The sequence below is a fragment of the Antennarius striatus genome, chromosome 21 (genome assembly GCF_040054535.1).
Source record: "Antennarius striatus isolate MH-2024 chromosome 21, ASM4005453v1, whole genome shotgun sequence".
Classification (NCBI taxonomy): Eukaryota; Metazoa; Chordata; class Actinopteri; order Lophiiformes; family Antennariidae; genus Antennarius; species Antennarius striatus.
Window position 1 is genome coordinate 12,186,726 of NC_090796.1, and position 18,603 is coordinate 12,205,328.

General features: G+C 39.7%; 2 protein-coding genes across 2 annotated transcripts; one reads left to right on the plus strand and one right to left on the minus strand.

Annotated features, from left to right (window-relative positions):
• Positions 1-13: 13 nt before the first annotated feature.
• Positions 14-10,510, minus strand: LOC137588832 (protein HID1-like). Its single transcript, XM_068306126.1, has 19 exons — positions 10,378-10,510; positions 9,210-9,359; positions 8,055-8,225; positions 6,800-6,922; positions 4,943-5,049; positions 4,559-4,675; positions 4,222-4,453; positions 4,071-4,127; positions 3,852-3,992; positions 3,596-3,686; positions 3,332-3,483; positions 3,101-3,179; positions 2,812-2,976; positions 2,509-2,730; positions 2,282-2,430; positions 2,118-2,201; positions 1,926-2,017; positions 1,411-1,569; positions 14-889 (listed from the first exon to the last, which is right to left on the minus strand). The coding sequence occupies exons 1-19, from the start codon at positions 10,441-10,443 to the stop codon at positions 826-828; spliced, it is 2,421 nt and encodes an 806-aa protein (XP_068162227.1). The 5' UTR covers positions 10,444-10,510; the 3' UTR covers positions 14-825.
• On the plus strand, positions 9,303-17,018 carry plaub (plasminogen activator, urokinase b). Its single transcript, XM_068306130.1, has 12 exons — positions 9,303-9,397; positions 12,548-12,766; positions 12,845-12,935; positions 13,010-13,114; positions 13,192-13,345; positions 14,454-14,551; positions 14,630-14,701; positions 14,795-14,993; positions 15,074-15,225; positions 15,307-15,447; positions 16,117-16,265; positions 16,352-17,018. Exons 2-12 carry the CDS (start codon positions 12,665-12,667, stop codon positions 16,544-16,546), a joined length of 1,458 nt encoding a protein of 485 aa, XP_068162231.1. The 5' UTR covers positions 9,303-9,397; positions 12,548-12,664; the 3' UTR covers positions 16,547-17,018.
• The last annotated feature ends 1,585 nt before the right edge of the window (positions 17,019-18,603 follow it).

An 18,603-nucleotide genomic window follows, 5' to 3' on the forward strand; every position in this document is an offset into this window, starting at 1 on the left:
TCTAAAATATTTCGTTTATTTATGCCATGTGGACAACTCCGGACACTTTTGGTTTGATAGTGCTGATTGTGGTTTTGGCCCTTTGGTTATACTTGATATAATGAATAAAACAGAGAGAAGGGTAATTTTAAACAGCATTATTGTAGTCCTGGCAACATCACAACAATCTCCTACTGCACAAAATGAAAGCTGATTTTGGCAGCTTGGAATTGAGAAAGTTTGACAAAGATTTTGAACTAAAAGTTCATCAACCAGGATTAACACCTGGAGGAAAGTGTGAAACCATAAGGCTTTTATAAACCATTAATGCACACCATGTTGGCATGATACCTAACTATAACATATGACTGTGATGCTCTGATGCATGCAATTTCTACAGAGTGCTTTTTATGAAAATGCTTTACATGAACTTCCTTTGATTCAGTCTGATCAGTTTTTAATTCAGCATGTAAAAGATTGTATTTACACCCTGAAACAACACATATACAGTACTGCCATTTGTCCCCCATCAGATCCTGTTTAGTTCCCTTTCAGCAGAATCTAAAAGGTGTCAGTACAAAAATATGAGTATCCTGACACAGACGGACGAAAAGCAACGACTGTGTTCTAACATTAGTGACAAATCTAATTTCACAGCTCTTCTGTCAGATTGAATGACCACCTGGTGCTGCCTTGACTGTGTCTGCTAACAGTACAGGATGTATATGCGACATGCTGTAACTTGGTCCAGTTGTCAGGACGATCCCATTCTATTTATTTAACAACAAACAGGGCTGATTTTGTCTCTTGGTTGAGTACGTGAAAATCCAGATATCCTCAGAGGCTCTAAATCCTCTGGATCTCAAAAAGTCTTATGTCCGTGTCGTACCAGATGGGCGGATCCACGTTACTGCAGAAGAAGAGAGTCAGGGAGGAGAAAAGCTTTAAGATCAGGCTGTGACATCCAAAAGTTGACTCAAAACTTGTCAAGCTGGTTTGAAGTTTGTTTGTACAGGGTAATCCGCCAGAATGATTCACTGTCACTTCAGCCGTAGACACAATGTGGAGCATTGGTAAAGCAAGAACCCTTTTAATGTACCGGTAGGTTAAGAGATACCCATTTTTACCAGTTTCTTAGACTTTCTTAGGACATAATCCATAAAACCTGACATAAAAATGAATTATTATCAAGGTATTGAATGTGTGTAATGTGGTGCCAATCAATTTGGATCAAGACACTTGTGCTCAACAGTAGCCTTGTAACCAATTTAACAATCTATGTAATTAAGTATAAAAAAGCAATATGTTACACTGTCTTGTCTGAAATTACTGTTATCAGACCACCTCCCTCCTACTCTGCTTACTCTATTATAAGACACGGTTCAACCTCTGCCTTTTCACATCCGAAACATAACTGCTTGGATTGTTTACCGTAAATAAATGACTCCCCACATGTATGTGCGGAACCAGATAGTTGTGCCAGCGTTCGCTTGGTACTTCCTGATGAGGATGGGATGAGGGACAGGCAGCAGGCCGACCAGTGTACCGTGCTGCAGAAACTTCAGGATTTCTGACTCATCTGTCAAACCCCTGAGGGAGAAAAAAAAGGCTTAAACTGGAGGATTGAAGATAAATTCATACTTATATGGAATGGAATGGTTGCATGAATGGGGGTCATCAAAGTTTTGATCTTGTAGAGATGTAATTCCTGATCAGGACAGAGCATTTAATGAACTAAAGGGCTGAAGGGAAAAGCAAAGATATTGAAATTCCAATGGAACGAAAGTAACTCTATTAAATACATGATTCCAATCTTAAAGTTTTGGTGCACCCTGTAAATCCATTTCCTAATTTCTTTTAAAAGCCCCATTCATCTCATTTGGCATGTCTCATATACGTATGGCATGTGTTGGTATCACTGCATTAGGGATAACCGAAGTTCTCACTTGTCAATACAAATCTTCTCCACCTGAGGAACCAGCACTTGTAACAGCCGCATGATCGTCTGTAGAGGAAGCCTCGCTTTCCATGACAGCACCTGAGACACAGGCAGCGTCACGAGGAAGGACTGTACTATTCAACAAAGTGTCCTGCAGATAGACTATTAAAAACTATAGACTAAAGAGTCTTCCGCTGACCCAATCCGGAGTGGCGCTCCAAGCTGCTGCTGATGACACGCTCGACAATCGGCTCCTTCCTTCTTCTGACTCCGAGTGATAGACCTGACAAAAAGATAAAAACAAAAACTGAAACACTTGAACTGCAGAAAAAAACAGACAAAGCAGGAGTGACTTCTATGCACCTCGTGGTCTTTGTCCGAGTTGGACTCCATGTTGCTAGCTCCGGCTACAGCGCTGTTGACAGCAGTTATCCGTGAGGACTCAGAATGCGGCACAGCAACCATGGTACCGTCTTGACTCACCTGGGCTTTTTCCGTTATCTTATCAATACCTAAAAGGATCTTAGAGATTCTTCATTCTGAAAACACTGAACATGTTTGTGACAATATGTAGAGATATAGCCTCATACCTGGAGTAGCCTCTAAGCTGGTTTTGAGTAAGCCACCCTCAGCTGGTACAGCGGGCCTAGGGCCCCCGGATGATTCTGGAGCTACAGAGTTGTTCCTAGAAATCCCAGAGCTTTTCTTCCTCTGTAGGGCCTTTTGAATAGAGGCTGTGTCGGACGGCAGGTTGGCCAGCTGGTGGAAAACACTGCGCTTTCGGATGATGGCGTACACCAGGTTGTAGTTACCTGCCAGGGAGATTTACAAGTTGGCAGCAGCCGGTTTATTGATGCAATCTCATTCTGTGACTACAAATCTATTTTTCTCACCATCAAACTGATATTGGATGATATTGTTGAAGACCTCCAGCAGGAAGAATACCAGGTGATGGTTCTGGGGGAAGGAGAAGAGGAACCAGTGTGTAGAAAAAGCTTCCAGGAGGTGGAGCAGCTTGGTGGCTGCCACCATGGACATGCTCTTCAGATAAGGCGAAACTATGAGAGAGTTATGGAACAAAAAAGCCAAAATTGAGGCATAGAATCCAACAGGGTGGTTGAAAATATGCAGCAGCACTCCTACTCAGCCACTAGGTGGCACCATTTGATGTGTGATGCTCACTGTTCACGATGATCGTAAGCAGGCAGTCGAACAGAGGCTGGAGGCGCTGGTGACCGCTGCTGATGATTTTGTGGAAGATCTGAAAACAAAAAAAACAAAAACAATTATGATCAAAATGCTGTTATTCATTCATAGACTCAGATTACTGGATAAAAGAAGTCAACAAGAAATTAGAATTAACAATTTTGCAGTACACAGACACTGGCGAAATGATGGTTAAAAAACATTTACCACAACCAACAAGTCAGCATGAGTTCCTGTGAAAACAGGAATGTCCATGGGTACTCGGAGGGTGTACGGCTTGTTCAAACGAACGCCAAAGTTCCTCTCTCCGCTTAAGAGCAGCAGGATGAACACGCCGATGTGCATGAGGCCCACACGAGCTGCAGCCGCAGGCAAACAAAACAGATGCATGCTGTTTAAGGATTCATGTAATTTACCATTAATCCTAATAGGGATGCGCCAACGTATTACACACATGAGGCGGAAACTCACACTGATCTGTTCTGGCATCATTCAGGTTAAATAGGATAGGAACGAGTATTTCCAACACGTCGCTGCTCTTCAGCACAAAGAACAGGAATTTCTAAAAGACAAAATTAAATGTGAAACTTGTAAAGCCAAACATCTGAGGAATGTGAGAATATTAAAAGTGAATCTAAGTAAGTCAAGTGGTGATATCACACATAAAATGCACAAAGTTACTCCATTGTTTTGCTTTAAAAGACCGATCACAGGTCGGGCTCTACACCTTGTTGATGTCACAGGATTTCCAGAAGAGGATCAGCAGCTCCTGGTGGAACTGGATCTTCTTTGTGGAATGAGGCAGGTAAGTCTGGGTGAGAGGATTGTTGAGTAGACGGGCTAGACCTTTTAGGATGAAGTTTAAATCCTGATATAAAATAAAAAAAGACACTTTACATCCTTCTGAATCATTCCATTGTGTGCTAAAAAACAACATTTCCCCTACCTCTTCTCTGTGTATCCGAGAGAGATAATTCACAAACAGGTTATTGGGATCAGGTGGCTGAAATAACACAAGACATTATTTTTTAAATTCTGATTCAAATACAGAGTCTCTGTGATAGTTTAACAAATCAATTCATTCATCTCCCACTCACCCCTTGCTCCTCCACAGCTGAAGGTGAAGTGGCGCCATCCAGGGCCTGAGGGACGATGCGGGAAGTCGACCCCCCCTCGTGCTCCAGGGTGACGATAAGGATCTGGATTGCCTGCTCCACCAGCTGCTCCCGGTGGTCGGAGACGAGCAGGTGGTTGTACGGGATGCCGTACCCGACGGGGTCATAGGCGCAGACCACATTGAGTAGGGAGGTGAACAGAGGCAGGGCGTGTCTGGGTGCAGCGGTGAAAGACAGGTCAAGGTCATTTTTATGTGTGTATGTGTGTATGTCTGTGCGTGTGTGTGTGTGTGTGTGTGTGTGTGTGTGTATGTGTTACCTGTTCTCTGTGGAGCAGAAGAAAGAAACCCAGGGATTGAGTGTTTTCTTTTCAGAGGAAGGAGGAAGGTACATGGCTTCAGAGAAACAGGTGAGGAGGAGTTTCAGCAGCTCAGTCCTGAACACAGGATGGGTGGACATGATTGAAAATGTACCAGTGATCACACAGGGTGTTAAAACTACACTCTCCTTGACGTGAGACTATTTGACATATCAGCGCTCTCTGGTGGCCAAATCCTGTAACTGTCAGGGTTTCTAAATGACCTCAATTGGTATTAGAATATTAATAACGTCCATTTTGCCTGCAGGTGGCGCTGTCAAAGAAGAACACATGATAAAAGATCTCATCCGTTCTGTTCTGTGTGTAAAACCAAACGATTATTACCTGTTGATATCATGGTAATAGTTTGGGGTAGGTGACTGAGCGAAGCCCACCCCGGCCTCCCAGATGTATTCACAGCTGTCAATGGATCGGATGTCGTCCCCTGTGTCCTGCAGCAGGGACAAGAACATGAAGAAAAACACTACAGGTTTTGTTTTTTGGTTGTTGTTTTTTTTTAAAACAAAAAACAAAAACATAAAACACAGATTTACATTATTTAGGAAAAATAGTAACATTGTTTAAATTGAGATTGTATTATATTGGCTGTTTGTACTCTCATGAAAAACACATTCATTTATTCCTCAAAGCTTTAGTTACAGTTCTGTGTTCACACCTACTTCTACCATGTGACTCAACAAGTGGACGACGCCAAACGCGCTGCTGACAGTATCGGAGGGCGACACGTCAACACAGATAACTAGATTCACATGAATAGATCTGACAAGGTGCTACCGCTATTCTATGGAAGTACACAGACAGGGAAGGGCACCATAGCACACCACAAATACGAGCCCATAGATGTGATTTTCATTCTGTGACTCTCTGTGAAAGTGAATGTTTCAAAATACATTTGATTCATCTGGATTCACTTTGGAAAAACTGCTGTCTAGATTTGAACGATGTGTTAGAAAGGTGTTGCTATACACCCTAGTGGTAATATACATGATATAAAACAAAGGGGAAAAAATGATCCTGTATTCTGTTTTATTTATATGTATACGTACACTTATATGGAACATTTGTCAAATCACGCTGTGTTGACAAACTCACCTCACCTTTTCAAACTTGCAGTTTTAGTGCAATTAATGTGTCAAAAGGTGCCATGAAAAACACATTAAACAAAGTTAAAGATGAATTTGGCTGATAACGTTATTTCTTTCTACCTTGCATGTAGATGATGCCGATAACAAATTCTTTCTGATACGGAGGATAAACTACATAATGAAACCTAGATTAGGTGAAATTTTATGTATGGATTTTTTTTGGTTGATTGGTTAATTTGGAGGAAGTGAGCTTTAAAAACTGGCAATGTTCATATCCTTGATGAGCCTCAGAAACTTCTCTGTTTCTGTGAGAAAAAGCTTGTTCATTGGCCATGGGTGGGAACATCCACTGGGCATTTTCCACCTTTATGTCACACAATTTCCTACAATTGCAACTAAATTCCACATTTCCTAAAGTGAGCAGTGAGACATAAGGAGCGGTCTGATCCTGGACCAGTTAAGGCCTGCATAACAGCTATTTCCTCTCACCTCCAATGCTCTCCAGTGCAGCAGATGTTTGCTCAATGCATTTAAGAAGTGTTCACCCAACTAATCCCGACTGACAAACATGGCCACTCCTCCACCTCCCTCTTTCATGGAGTAACTCATTAACTCAAGGTACTGCCTGAGGAGATTGTAGGCATAAGATAACAGAAAAACAAATTAAACACAATGTTGAAGAAAGCTCCATAAATAGATTCCTGAAGGATTAGTTGGAAATAAAAATACTTGTTCACTTTTTTTGTGAAGAATTACTTCTGATGTGGTTTGCCAATCTTAGCATAGCTACCGGAGGCTCTGGGGCACAGTTAGTTTGGTTAACTATATCCAAAATTAGGATTAATTCTACATTTTTCTTTTTCTGAATTTTAAAAAATTAAGGAGACAAACATGTTTATAAGAGATTAAAAGTTTGGAACCTTTTCATACAGGACAGAGTTGTGTTTCCTTTTGGTTCCAGACTAAATGGCAGGCTAGGCTAACCCAGATAGTGTTTTGGTTAATATTCAGACATGAGAATGACATTCTCATCTCATTTTGGAAGAAAAGGGGAATAGGCATGTCACACATGGATGTCAGTGGACGGTGGACTCACCGGGTTGTTTTTCTTGTGGCTCTGTGCTGTGAAATCCGGACAGAAGAGCAGGTCGGCAATGGCCAGCAGCAAGGATTCGGCCAGCGGTCGCTCTTCGTTATCAAAGTCATCTTCATCCAGTTGCTGGCGGATAAAGAGTAGAATTGTTCTGATAGTCTATATAAACACAACTCTAAATATTCAAGACTCTGATTATCTGTGGGATTTGTATTGATCCAGAAAGTACAACACAAAATCACATTGTAAAAAAAACACATTCACATTGTAAAGGTGCTATGTAGACACATTGTTAGTGCTAACCATAAGTGCTAAACATGTTTTTGATATATATTACAGTATGTAAAAATATGCACCATTTAATTAGTTTGTAGTCAAATTGTGTCAATAACAGTATTTCTCGACACAATCCACCTGCTGCTGTGCTGAACTTTACCTCAGTCCCACACTTTAATTAAGCGACATTGGATCCCACTTTAATTCAACAACTGGCCAGGAGGAAGGGGAGATACAATATATGCAGTGTTTGGACTGAGGGTCCCCTGCCGACCAGGTAACCAGAGAACCCGTTGCTGTCAGGAGGGGGAGGAGGGAGAGGTGGGAGGGATGTCGTTTTTGGACAGCGATCTCAGCAACATCAGCATCGGCGGCTAACGTCTCACATGACAGTCCAGATCCTGAATCAAAAAGACCGTAAATTCTGACTGGTGTAGATAATCTTAATTTAGAGTCAGAAATCCTCTGATGCCAAGAAGCTGAAGGTCCGCTGACAAACCAATCAGAAGATAGCATTCCGCATTCTACAGCAGGTGTTTATACACCTTAGAATTAATTTAAAGAAAAAAAAATCCTTTGTTTTGAATCTCATTTTAAACCTATTTAAAATCTTATTTTAAACTGTTCCACAGAGACTCCAAAGGAGGGGTAGGTTTCAGGTCTTACAGTAAAAACCACCAATGTAACATGAGCACACACACTAATTTAATTGGTGGAAACAGGGTTTTAATGCTTCCTCAATGCATTCCTTTCCTCAAACAGCTTTCGCCCAAAACGACTAAGGTGGGTATGATTTCACCAGCTTCCCTGTGAAGTCATTAAGAAAATAAAACCTAGAAATGTAGCTGGAGCAGAAAGGAGACGCTCGGCAGAGGAACACCTGACTGCTGAACAATCGATGACACGCTCGACTGTCATATAACCCCACCCCCACCAACAGAGTGTTCCTGCCCCCGTAACAGGCTTTATGTCAGAGTCGTACCCCCGCTCTGCCGGCTCCAGGCACAGTGGACCAGAAGAAGCCCCTCCAGTCGGCGTCTTCGAAGATGTAGGGCAAGAGGCGGGTGAGCAAGCGGATGCAGTTCATAACAGTCTGACGCTGTTTCTCTGAGGAACAGCCACAATCTGCAGCCTGGACCAGCCTCTCCACCGCCTGAGAAACAAATCAATAAAAGGAAATAAAGACTGAATTGAAAAAAATCAAGTGATTTTATATATTTCATCTGACGCTTTTCTTTTTTTTTAACATTGTGAGAAAGCTGTTGGGTTTTAAATGTTTAATTTATGCCTTTGGTTGTGCTTTAATAACTTTTAAGATATAAGAGTGAAAAAAAAATAGGAAAATGCAATGTTAAGGCATAAAACACTGACTTCATGTAAACAATAAAATAAAATTGTATCCTTTCTTTAGTGTGTACAGTTCAGCACAAATCCATGTTTGATACAAACAACTTCAAATCTCACTTTAAATCTCAGTTTAAACCTCTCTGAAACCAGGTGTAAAAATCACAATTCATGGTTCCTTGGAAACCTCACGATGACAGTGATGATGATGATGATGATGATGATGATGATGATGATGATGATGATGATGATGATGATGATGATGAATGTTGGAACACATGAAGCTATGGGAACTGATCTGATCACAGAATGATTGACGGCGACATTAAATCTGTTCCTCGCTGCAAGAACCGTCCTCCTGTTTCTTTGTTTTCTCTGCTGAACAGTCTTATTTTAAGCCACATCTGTTTTACTCACATGACCTTTGACCTTTGCAAATACTGAAATGTTTAATGTGTGGGAACAACAAACAGCAGCATTCCTTCAACTCTAACTGTATCCTGGATGAACTGATGTAAATCAACAGACGCATACTCCTTACCATGGGTAACTTTGGGTTGTTTTTTTTTAACATTTCTATTTTAAGTTACTTTATGCTTCATTACATTTTGAAGGCACGTGTGTTAAATGGTATTTTTTCACTTCTGAATTCAAATTATTATTGCAAAGTACAAAACAACTCATTAATCGTTTGACATATCTCTATAATGTGAGTACTTTTTCTGCCACAGAACAAACAACATCTGAGAAACCACAACCTGCACAGCAAGTCCTCCTCCTTAATGCAGATTACCTTGTAGCAGAGGGTTGCCAGGTTTGAGGGCGACTCCTCTCTTACGGCTCGGATCTCTGCTGCTGGCACCAGAGCAAAGACATCCTGGACGGTAGTGGCGGAGTGGGCCCAGAACTGATCCCAGAAGGCATCGTCTGTCGCTTCTACGGGCTGCAGGAGGGCACACACATCGACACGTACACTTCTAGGTAAAATTACTATTTTTGTTTTGAGTGTACATACCTAAATTTGTTAATCCCTAAATTCCATGTCCCTTTTTTTACATTTTTGGTTTATTTTTTAAACTTGTTTACCTCATGATTTGAATTCTTCTTCATTGGCTGCAAAAAACTTTATACATTTATGTAAAGTTGTTTACTTGCCTGCAACTTTACCCAACTTGTGCTTGTACTATCTGTCTATGATTCTTTATATTATTATTTCAGTACATTTTAAGAGACAAATTGGACCCTGAATTGAAGAAAAGCACAACAATTTAAATAAAACCAATTTGAGAATCAAAATTTTTCAATTTTAATGTAATAACATTAATAACAGTTAAGTATATCACTCACAGGAGACATTTTAATGTTTATGTGTGTTAAACATCTTTAGATGGCTTTTGATTTGTCCCAAATACCTTTGAAATATTATTTTGGTTTTGGTTATTTCTGTTTGGTAATTTATCTTAAAAAAAAGAAAAATTAAATAGACTGATCGCCAAGTCATGACAGACTAAACTGAAAGCTGACTCAGCATTGAAGCTACAATATGCGCAAACTGAAACAGGATGATAACTGCGCCTATACTGTTAATCGGACTGTACGCACGGAGCTCCACCTCAAATTCACCTGCCGAGGAAGCACAGCTCTAAGACTGCCAGCTATTAAATTTATTCAGTTTTCTTCAAGTCACGTGTTGAAAGTTCAGGTTATGCGGGTAATGCGTCACTAACTAACTAACTAAATAAATAAATAAATAAATAACAAGGAGGGAGAAGTTCAATTTATCAGTTTCAAGTCACTTCAGAAAGCTCAAATATATAAACTGATCCCAATATTTTTCTCTTCAGTTTGTGTCATCTAAGTAACATTTCGGACTACCATCTGGCACCAACGTTATCTCCTCTGGCTCACACACAATTTACAAGAACGTGCGTTTCTGCGTTTTAAGTTCACATGAAACCAACCTGTGTTTTAGTTGTGAGCTGAATCACCGCTTTCCTGAAGTGAAGTTTGCTGTCTGCGTTTCCCATGTTGTCGCTTCAACCACCACCTGCTTGTTTGGGATCCGTGTTCAACACTGAGTCGCTGTGAAGGAGGATAATCTCTCTCATCCAACGCTCACAGCCGCTCTGCGCCTTGCTGCATTCAATGGTCACTCGGAAATTCTAAAACTAGCACTTGACCATTCAACTTAAAGTAATGTTTGGTAACTTTTACCGTGTCGATGTGTTTTAGTCAAACTATAAAAGAGGAAATAGCGTTCTAAACTACGATTATGAATAATTCTGGTATAATCAAAGGATGTAAAACCGTCATTGTTTAGGCTGGTGATTTTATGTACGTATGTAGGTAAGTATGTACAGTATGTACAGTATGTATGTATGTATGCATATATGTACTTTATATATGTATGTATGTATGTATGTATGTATGTATGTATGTATGTAAGTATGCGTGTATGGGGGGTTAATTTAGAAGCGATCATTTTATCCAAATGTGCAATTTCCTCCTGGATTATTAAAGTATCTATCTATCTATCTATCTATCTATCTATCTATCTATCTATCTATCTATCTATCTATCTATCTATCTATCTATCTATCTATATATATATATATATATATATATATATATATATATATATAATGATCTGTCTTGTTGAAATCTTGTCTACTCGTCTACTGTCTTGTCTACTCATCTTAAAAGCTAGATTGAAACAAATGACACAGCCACTCAAATATCAATGAAAGGTTAAATTGAATAATTAACTAAAACATCCAACGATTAAAAAAAGATGTGTTGGATATAGGAGCATAAAGTCTTTAAAAATTAATCAAATATTGTAATTAAGTATGTTCACGTCATGCTGTTATGTTATGACCTACGAAAATACAACACGCGTTCACGTCATGACTTTAAAAAATTCCGACGGTCTTTAAAGGGAACACAACCCAAGCAGGATCCAACAACTTCCGGGATCCTAAAGTACATATTTATTTTCCTCCACTTCGCTTATTGGATAAAACCGCTCTTCTTGAATTGTGATATATTTGCAGATACAACGACTGATGTCATATCATCAACGTCTGTATTCACACCTTGACCCATCTCATCATTTCAATTGCAGTCAGTAGTCATTTTATTCATCTGACTGACACACATGATCAGTTTTTTGTTTTTTTGTTTTTTTTACATTTATTTTCCTTTTCATTTCAATCTACTTGACAGATTACCATAAATCTGTATATAAAAATGGGACATGTTCCATAGGAAAACTTCACACAGGTTTGGAGTGGATTAACATGAGGGGACAGAGCCACTACTACTTTCAATTTCTAATCTGATTTAAGGCTTTAGTCCACATGTTTATCAGTCACACAAAACTTATTTGATGCGGTGTGTCTTGTTGGAATTTTAAATTAGTTTTGCTTTAGCGGAGGTCTGCACTTTATCTGTAATATCATTTATTTGTTTGTACACCTTCTGACTTTCACAGAGCAACAGTGACATCTAGTGAATTCATTAGTATTTTATTCCATCAGAAGGCACCTAAAGAAGGTTGGTGTCAGAGGGCAAGCTCAGTGTAAAACCATCAAGTGTCACCTGATCTAGTGTCAGCTAAAGTAGAAGTCCCTGTCTGTGGCTGAGGCATAAAGAGACAACATGGGCTGCTGGATCACCACGTGGGGGCTTCAGCACGTCACCTGCCCAGGTGTGATCAACCCAGATCACATGAGGGTGCATTATGAGAAAAGGCCTAAACACCCACTGAGTCACAACTGATGAAGTGTCATCGGCTCCAATCTCCCAATTGAACCCCAGTCAATATACTGTACATCTCCATCCTCAAGAACTCAAGAGTTGGTTTTCATGAGTTTGTAACATCTAGTCCTATTAAGCATTCTTGTCATTATTTCACATTTTAGCAGATAAGCAGGGCATATATTTTAGTAAAGAATTTTACACTTCATTTTATTTCATTTCCAGAACCTGGTAAATTCGTAATTTAAATGTGTGCATATCCAATTTGATGAAAAAAAAAAAAGTCCCTGGTATGATTCCTGGGATTTAATGAGGCGGATTAACAGTTCATGATAATCCAATTGTCCTCCAAACAACTATTTCTTCACACAGGTGGGCCAGTCCATCACAGACATCTCCTCAGCCAATCACCACTCTTGTTCTGCCCCAGCATGCAGCAGACAAAACAGGATAAAGCCTTAGGAGGGTTGATTCCCTGCAAGCACATTCATGCAGACTGGATTTCAATCTCTACGAAGTGGCAACATGATGGCGACACAAAGCTTTGGCATTTTGATATATATTCTGGCAGCACTGGCAGCAACCGAAGCAGTAAGGACAGTTTGATCTTTTTAAAGCTGATGTGTTGTGTTTATTTTCATGTGATTGTTATCATTTGGATACTTTCAGGGCTTATGGAGGGATGGAAGACGGAAAAAGTTTTCTGCCATCTCTTCATTGTCCTTGTCCTCATCATCTTCATTGTCCTTTGACAATTCAGGTGAAAACTTTCTGCTAGTACTGTGCATCACCATCAGAGTGTGTTGAGTCTGAAGTGAATCTTTTGACCAACAGGTGGGATCTGTCTCAACGGAGGTACGTCTTTCCCATCCTTGACCACCGGTGAACACATGTTTTGTTTGTGTGCCGATGGCTTTGAGGGGTCGACTTGTGAAACAGGTAAGAAGCTTAACGTTAAACCTAATGACATGTTTTTGTGTGTGCACATTTTTAGTCACTCTTATGTTCCTGTATAGCAAAGATTGGTCACTGCTACGAGGGTTTGGGACTGTACTACAGTGGCACAGTTTCTAAATCGGAAAGTGGACGAATATGTGAGGAGTGGAATTTGGACACCAGACAGCAGTACCTCTCGTCAGATATCAATTCAGGGAGGCACAACTTCTGCAGGTAGACCATCTTGACTCCAGATCCATAGATAGATCATAACGAGTTTTCCTTAGGGTCTTTCTGTCAGTGGATTTGAAATAAACGGTTATTAAGTGTGTGGCTGCAGCTCAGGTGATGGTGTCCATCTGACTCCATCACCTGAGTCAGGTGATCCTTGTATGTTAGTCGCAGCTGCCCAACAAAAAACTAATACTAATACTGATAATAAACTTTTATTCTTAAGGGAAGAATCTAAGACAAGAAGGACAAATACAGACATAAATAACCATTTCTGGTATGAATAAATTATGGAATGTATGAAATGTATGAAAAATTCATCACTTATCAACATGTGATGTGTGAATCAAGGAAAACATCCGCAGCATGCACCTTTATCTAAATCAAGTCAAGTCAAGTCTTTTGCAGTTGTGTTATGCCAAAACAGAACAAAAGTTATTTCAGGACGTTTTCTAGAAAGAACAGGTCTGGAATGTCTCCTTTGTTTGACAGTGTCATGACTCCCAGCTTTAGATACATCTGGTGAGTCCAGGTGTCCAAGATTGATTTTTTTTAAAAATAACTAATTCCATTCAAAGGAGGCAGTTCATTGATTTTTTTCATGATAGACTGACAGATGAAGTTAAACTGGGATCCTCATGGGCCATGATGTTCACAGACGATATTGTGGTCTGCAGTGAAAGCAGGGAGCAGTTGGAGGAACATTTAGAAAGTTGGTGGCAGGTCTAGAGCAACAGTGAGTGTGGTAAGGAGGTGAAGAAATGGATCCAAGCAGGCTGGAACAGGTGAATGGAAGTGTCAGGTGTCTGATGTGACAGAAGAGTGTGCAAGAATGAAGGGTAAAGTTTATGAGACAGTGCTGAGGCCAGCCACGATGGACGGATTAGAGACAGTGGTGCTGAAAAGAAGACAAGAAGCTGAGCTGGAGGTGGTGGAAATGAAGATGTTGAGGTTCTCTCTCAGAGTGACCATGTTGTCTAGGATCAGAAATGAGTGAATCAGAGGACCAGCAAATGTGAGATGTTTTAGAGAGAGCAATGTGTGGTTATATACATCTAGTTACATTACTGATGCGTTAGCTTGATGGATTTAACACGTTTTCCTCCACAAGAAATCTCTTCTTCAAACGACGTCCATGGTGTTATGTGTGGAGAAAACAGCAGCTGGTGTGGGAGTACTGTGATATTCCACAATGTGGCTCAGAGGCATGTAAGTATATTCCCCTGAAACTTTCAAGGAAAACCCAACCACATTATTTCAGTCATTAAATCTTCTCTGATCTCGTAGCTCCAGCTCTGCCTTCACCTTCACCTTCACCTTCACCTTCACCTTCACCTTCACCTGCTGCTCCAGAGATAGGTACCTTCACTGCCTCCCTGAAGACATGACATCCCACCTTCATGGGTTTTTTTTTTAATCCCTTCCCTTGATTGACTGGATGTAATCTTCCAGCTCCTGTGTCGACATGCGGCAAGAGAAGCAGAAGAAAGCTGATGAAGATTGTAGGTGGAAAAGTCGCCACGGTGGAAGCCCACCCTTGGGTAGTTGCCATATTTTGGCGCAGTAAATCCAAGGATAAAGTTTTTCGCTGCGGTGGAAGTCTGATCTCTTCCTGCTGGGTCTTGACAGCTGCCCACTGCTTTCCTGATGGGTAAGAAGTAAGGTCATACACTAGACTGCAGCCCCAGCAGGTGGGCAGACAGCAGATTGACTTGTGAATTTCTTTTTCAGGTCTCACACTCAACACCGACGCTTCACCGTTATGCTGGGGAAAAACGCTCTTAATGAGAGCAACCCCAACATGGAGCAAAAATTCAAGGTTGAAAAAATCATCAACCACGAGGGGTTTGACGAGAGCGAGGGGAGCTTCAACAACGACATCGGTGTGAACAGGTCTCTAGACTCTTCAGATTTCGAGATCTGCAGTAATCAATGAAGTCATTCCTTGATTGTTATTTTTGTAGCCCTGATAAAGCTAATGGCAAAAAATGGGAATTGCGCCAAGGAGAGCCGTTCAGTGAAGATTGTCTGCCTGCCACCGCCTCAGCAGAACCTCCAGCCTGGTTTCACCTGTGAGATCGCTGGATATGGGAAAGAGAAATACGGTGTGGAAAGTCCTCTGAATGCCAACTCTCAATCACAATCCAGATTTAATTTATTATATTTCTAGGGACACAAGATGTTTTGGGTCAAACGATAAGGGGTAGAGACATAAATATGTATCTGATATGTCGCTGAGATGATGTGGATTCAAAATTATAGAAGATTATTTCACTTGAAATCTGTGAAAGTCAAAAAGTTAAAGCTATATGAAAAATCTATACCCGGATAGGACACTGCAAAGAATCATAGTCACAACTATGATCACACGATTCCTTGATTTCCTCAGAGTGATCTGTGAATCAAAAAGGTTTGGTCTTGATTAATCACCAACTGTTAATTTGGTTTGATTAGCTAATTAGAAAATCATATCAATAGACATAATTAATAGTATGTAATATGTAATGTGAATTCCCTACGTTCCCCACTATACAAAATAAATAAAAACCTGGTCTGATGATAAATTTTTTATTTGCATTGAATAAAAAAAAAGTTCCCTAAGGTGAGGAGTAAATGTTCCATCAACAATCGTTCTAAGAGGAAGGTAAATATAAATGTACCAGGATCTCTCTGCACTGCAGCAATGAGGTTAAATGGTTGCTCCCTCCAATGGCACGGAATGTACAAATCACATTGATCTAAAGAGTTTGTGTGTGGCTTTCTTTTCTGCACAGGTTTGTGGTACAAATCAGAGTACCTCAGAGAGGCTCAGGTGAACCTACTTGACGATGAATTGTGTCGACGTGAGGATTATTATGAGAACTTGATAACAGACAACATGTTTTGTGCCGGTCGTCCCGACTGGAGCCAGGATGCCTGTGAGGTATTTACAACGAGTTTGTACACGATCGTGGCTTCTATGGTTCGTTGTGTTCATTCCCTTCAACATTAATCATCTCTTGGCCTCAGGGGGACTCAGGAGGGCCTCTGGTTTGTGAAGTCGGCGACAGGCTCTTCCAGTTTGGGGTGGTCAGCTGGGGCGAAGGCTGTGCGAAAGAGTTCCGTCCTGGTGTTTACACCAGACTGACCAACTACAACAGATGGATAGCAGAGAAGACGGGACTGCATCACATCGCTGCTGGGTCAATGTTTCCCCAGAAATGACAATAAGTCTTTTGTCCAACAGAGAAATTTTTTAAGCAAAGCAGTTACACCCACCTTTACAATCTATGTAGTAAACTGATCAGCTGATATTGAGACATGAAATAATGCCTCCAAATAGAGATGTTTCTAACTAAACCAATGGCAGTAAGTGAATCGATCAATCAGACTGAGCTACACTTTGTAATACGTAAACGTTATCTTCCTGCTAACTAAAATTTGCTTATGTTATCTTGTTTAAGAAATTGGCAAAATTTGGTAGTTAGTGGTTATAGTATTAGCTGCCATCCAAGTTTCACTCCGGTCATTTTTGTGTTGGAAAAGTGATAATTATCGTAAGTCAGATTTTTTTTTCATTATTTTCATATGGAGATATTACATGTAAATTGTCCTATGATGTAATATATATAAATCTATTTCGTACATTACAATAATTTATCATAAAGAATCATGACTTTTTCTTCAATCATGCACCACATTGCTGCAATAAGTACCGTATTTCTTTATTACCAATAATAATGCTTTTCTTTTCATCCTAATGCGTACTAAACCATTGAATGCAGATGAACCTTTTAGCTGGTTGCTGTGGAACATTATGGATTAATCCACTGTTTGCTTGATCTGTTGCTTTCTGTAAATAGTAGAGTTGCTTTAGTTAAGCCAATAGTGGCTCCTTAAGTTGCAAAAAAAAAAGTTACAGTTGAAAAAACATCCAAAAAACAAAACAAAACATGCATACATGTGGACTTAAGTACAGTTCTTGGAAAGATACCTTCACAGAATACACAAATTTAAGATGTAAGCTTATAGATGCAAGCTATAAATAGTGTAAGCTGTTTATAGCTTGCATTTAATTTTTCCTCACCTTCATTAAGATTTGAGTCATCTTTTAAGTTACTAAATAATTGTCTTTTATTTTGTTATGATGTCACCACAAGATGGTGCTAAAATAGTTCAAATGACAGAAAGCTGACAACAGCATTCCACGATAATTCCATAGGATGTCATTTGGATGGTGACTCAAAATGTGTAGACAGTGTTTTCTAAATCATGCATGCTTGTATTCTTTGATGCTGGCAGAAGCCGTTTGAACAAACTCTGGAATACCTCACACAATGACTGAAGTCAGACAAAATTAGGTGCTGCAATAAAAAGAAAAATGTACAGGAATTGAGTTGTGTACTATCTTTCATTGAAGTATTCGTTACAAGGTTATATTAAGAAACTTTGTTGCACAATTTGACTTGATGTTTGTTTTGAACAATTTTGACACCATAAAATCTATTTTTACAGGTCTGAAATGATTTCACCTTGTTTTGTAGACACTGCAAAAAATTCTATGGTACAAAAATGCTGCAGAGTTGACAGGATCAAATGAGTTGCACAACATTGTTGTCTTTCCTTGGAAACTTTTAGGGTGTGACTTCAAGTATGAGAAGAAACTAACCTGTAGCTTCCTCTTGTTGTCTTAAATCTTAAATGCATGAAGAAGAAATTTTGTTCTGCAGCAGTTTAAATGCTCAGTCAAAGTAATTATGAAACACTAACATTACATAACCCACCACTACAACACTGGGACATTTCTGCAAAAATGCGGTTGTACAACTCTTTCACCTTTGAAAAGTTGTGTAAAATCGACCAGACAAAGCTGAGGGCTTGAATGCTGCAAGTGACAGAGGAAAAAATCAAGTCTTACAAAAAAAAAAGGCTTATAATCGTTTTATCTCGTCTTTTATTAGCTGATCATGTGACATGCTAATGATTTAAGTAGTTTTACTTAGTGGTTTCTCTCTTCTGCATTCTTTACTGTCCTTTCTTTTCTTTTTATGTTCCTTTATTTTGTCATGTCTTTAAATGCTCATGTTGTGGTCATTTTGCATCGCATTTTGTTTGTCTTGCATCACTTGGCGGTAACTTTATGTCTCTCAATGGTCATTTTTGCTTGTCTATTTATGGCCATTTATGTCGATTTGAATTCCATTTGCATTTCTCTTTACCCTTGTGTCATGAACCCTCTTTATTTATCCATATTGATACTGTACTTATCTGAAACCTCAATG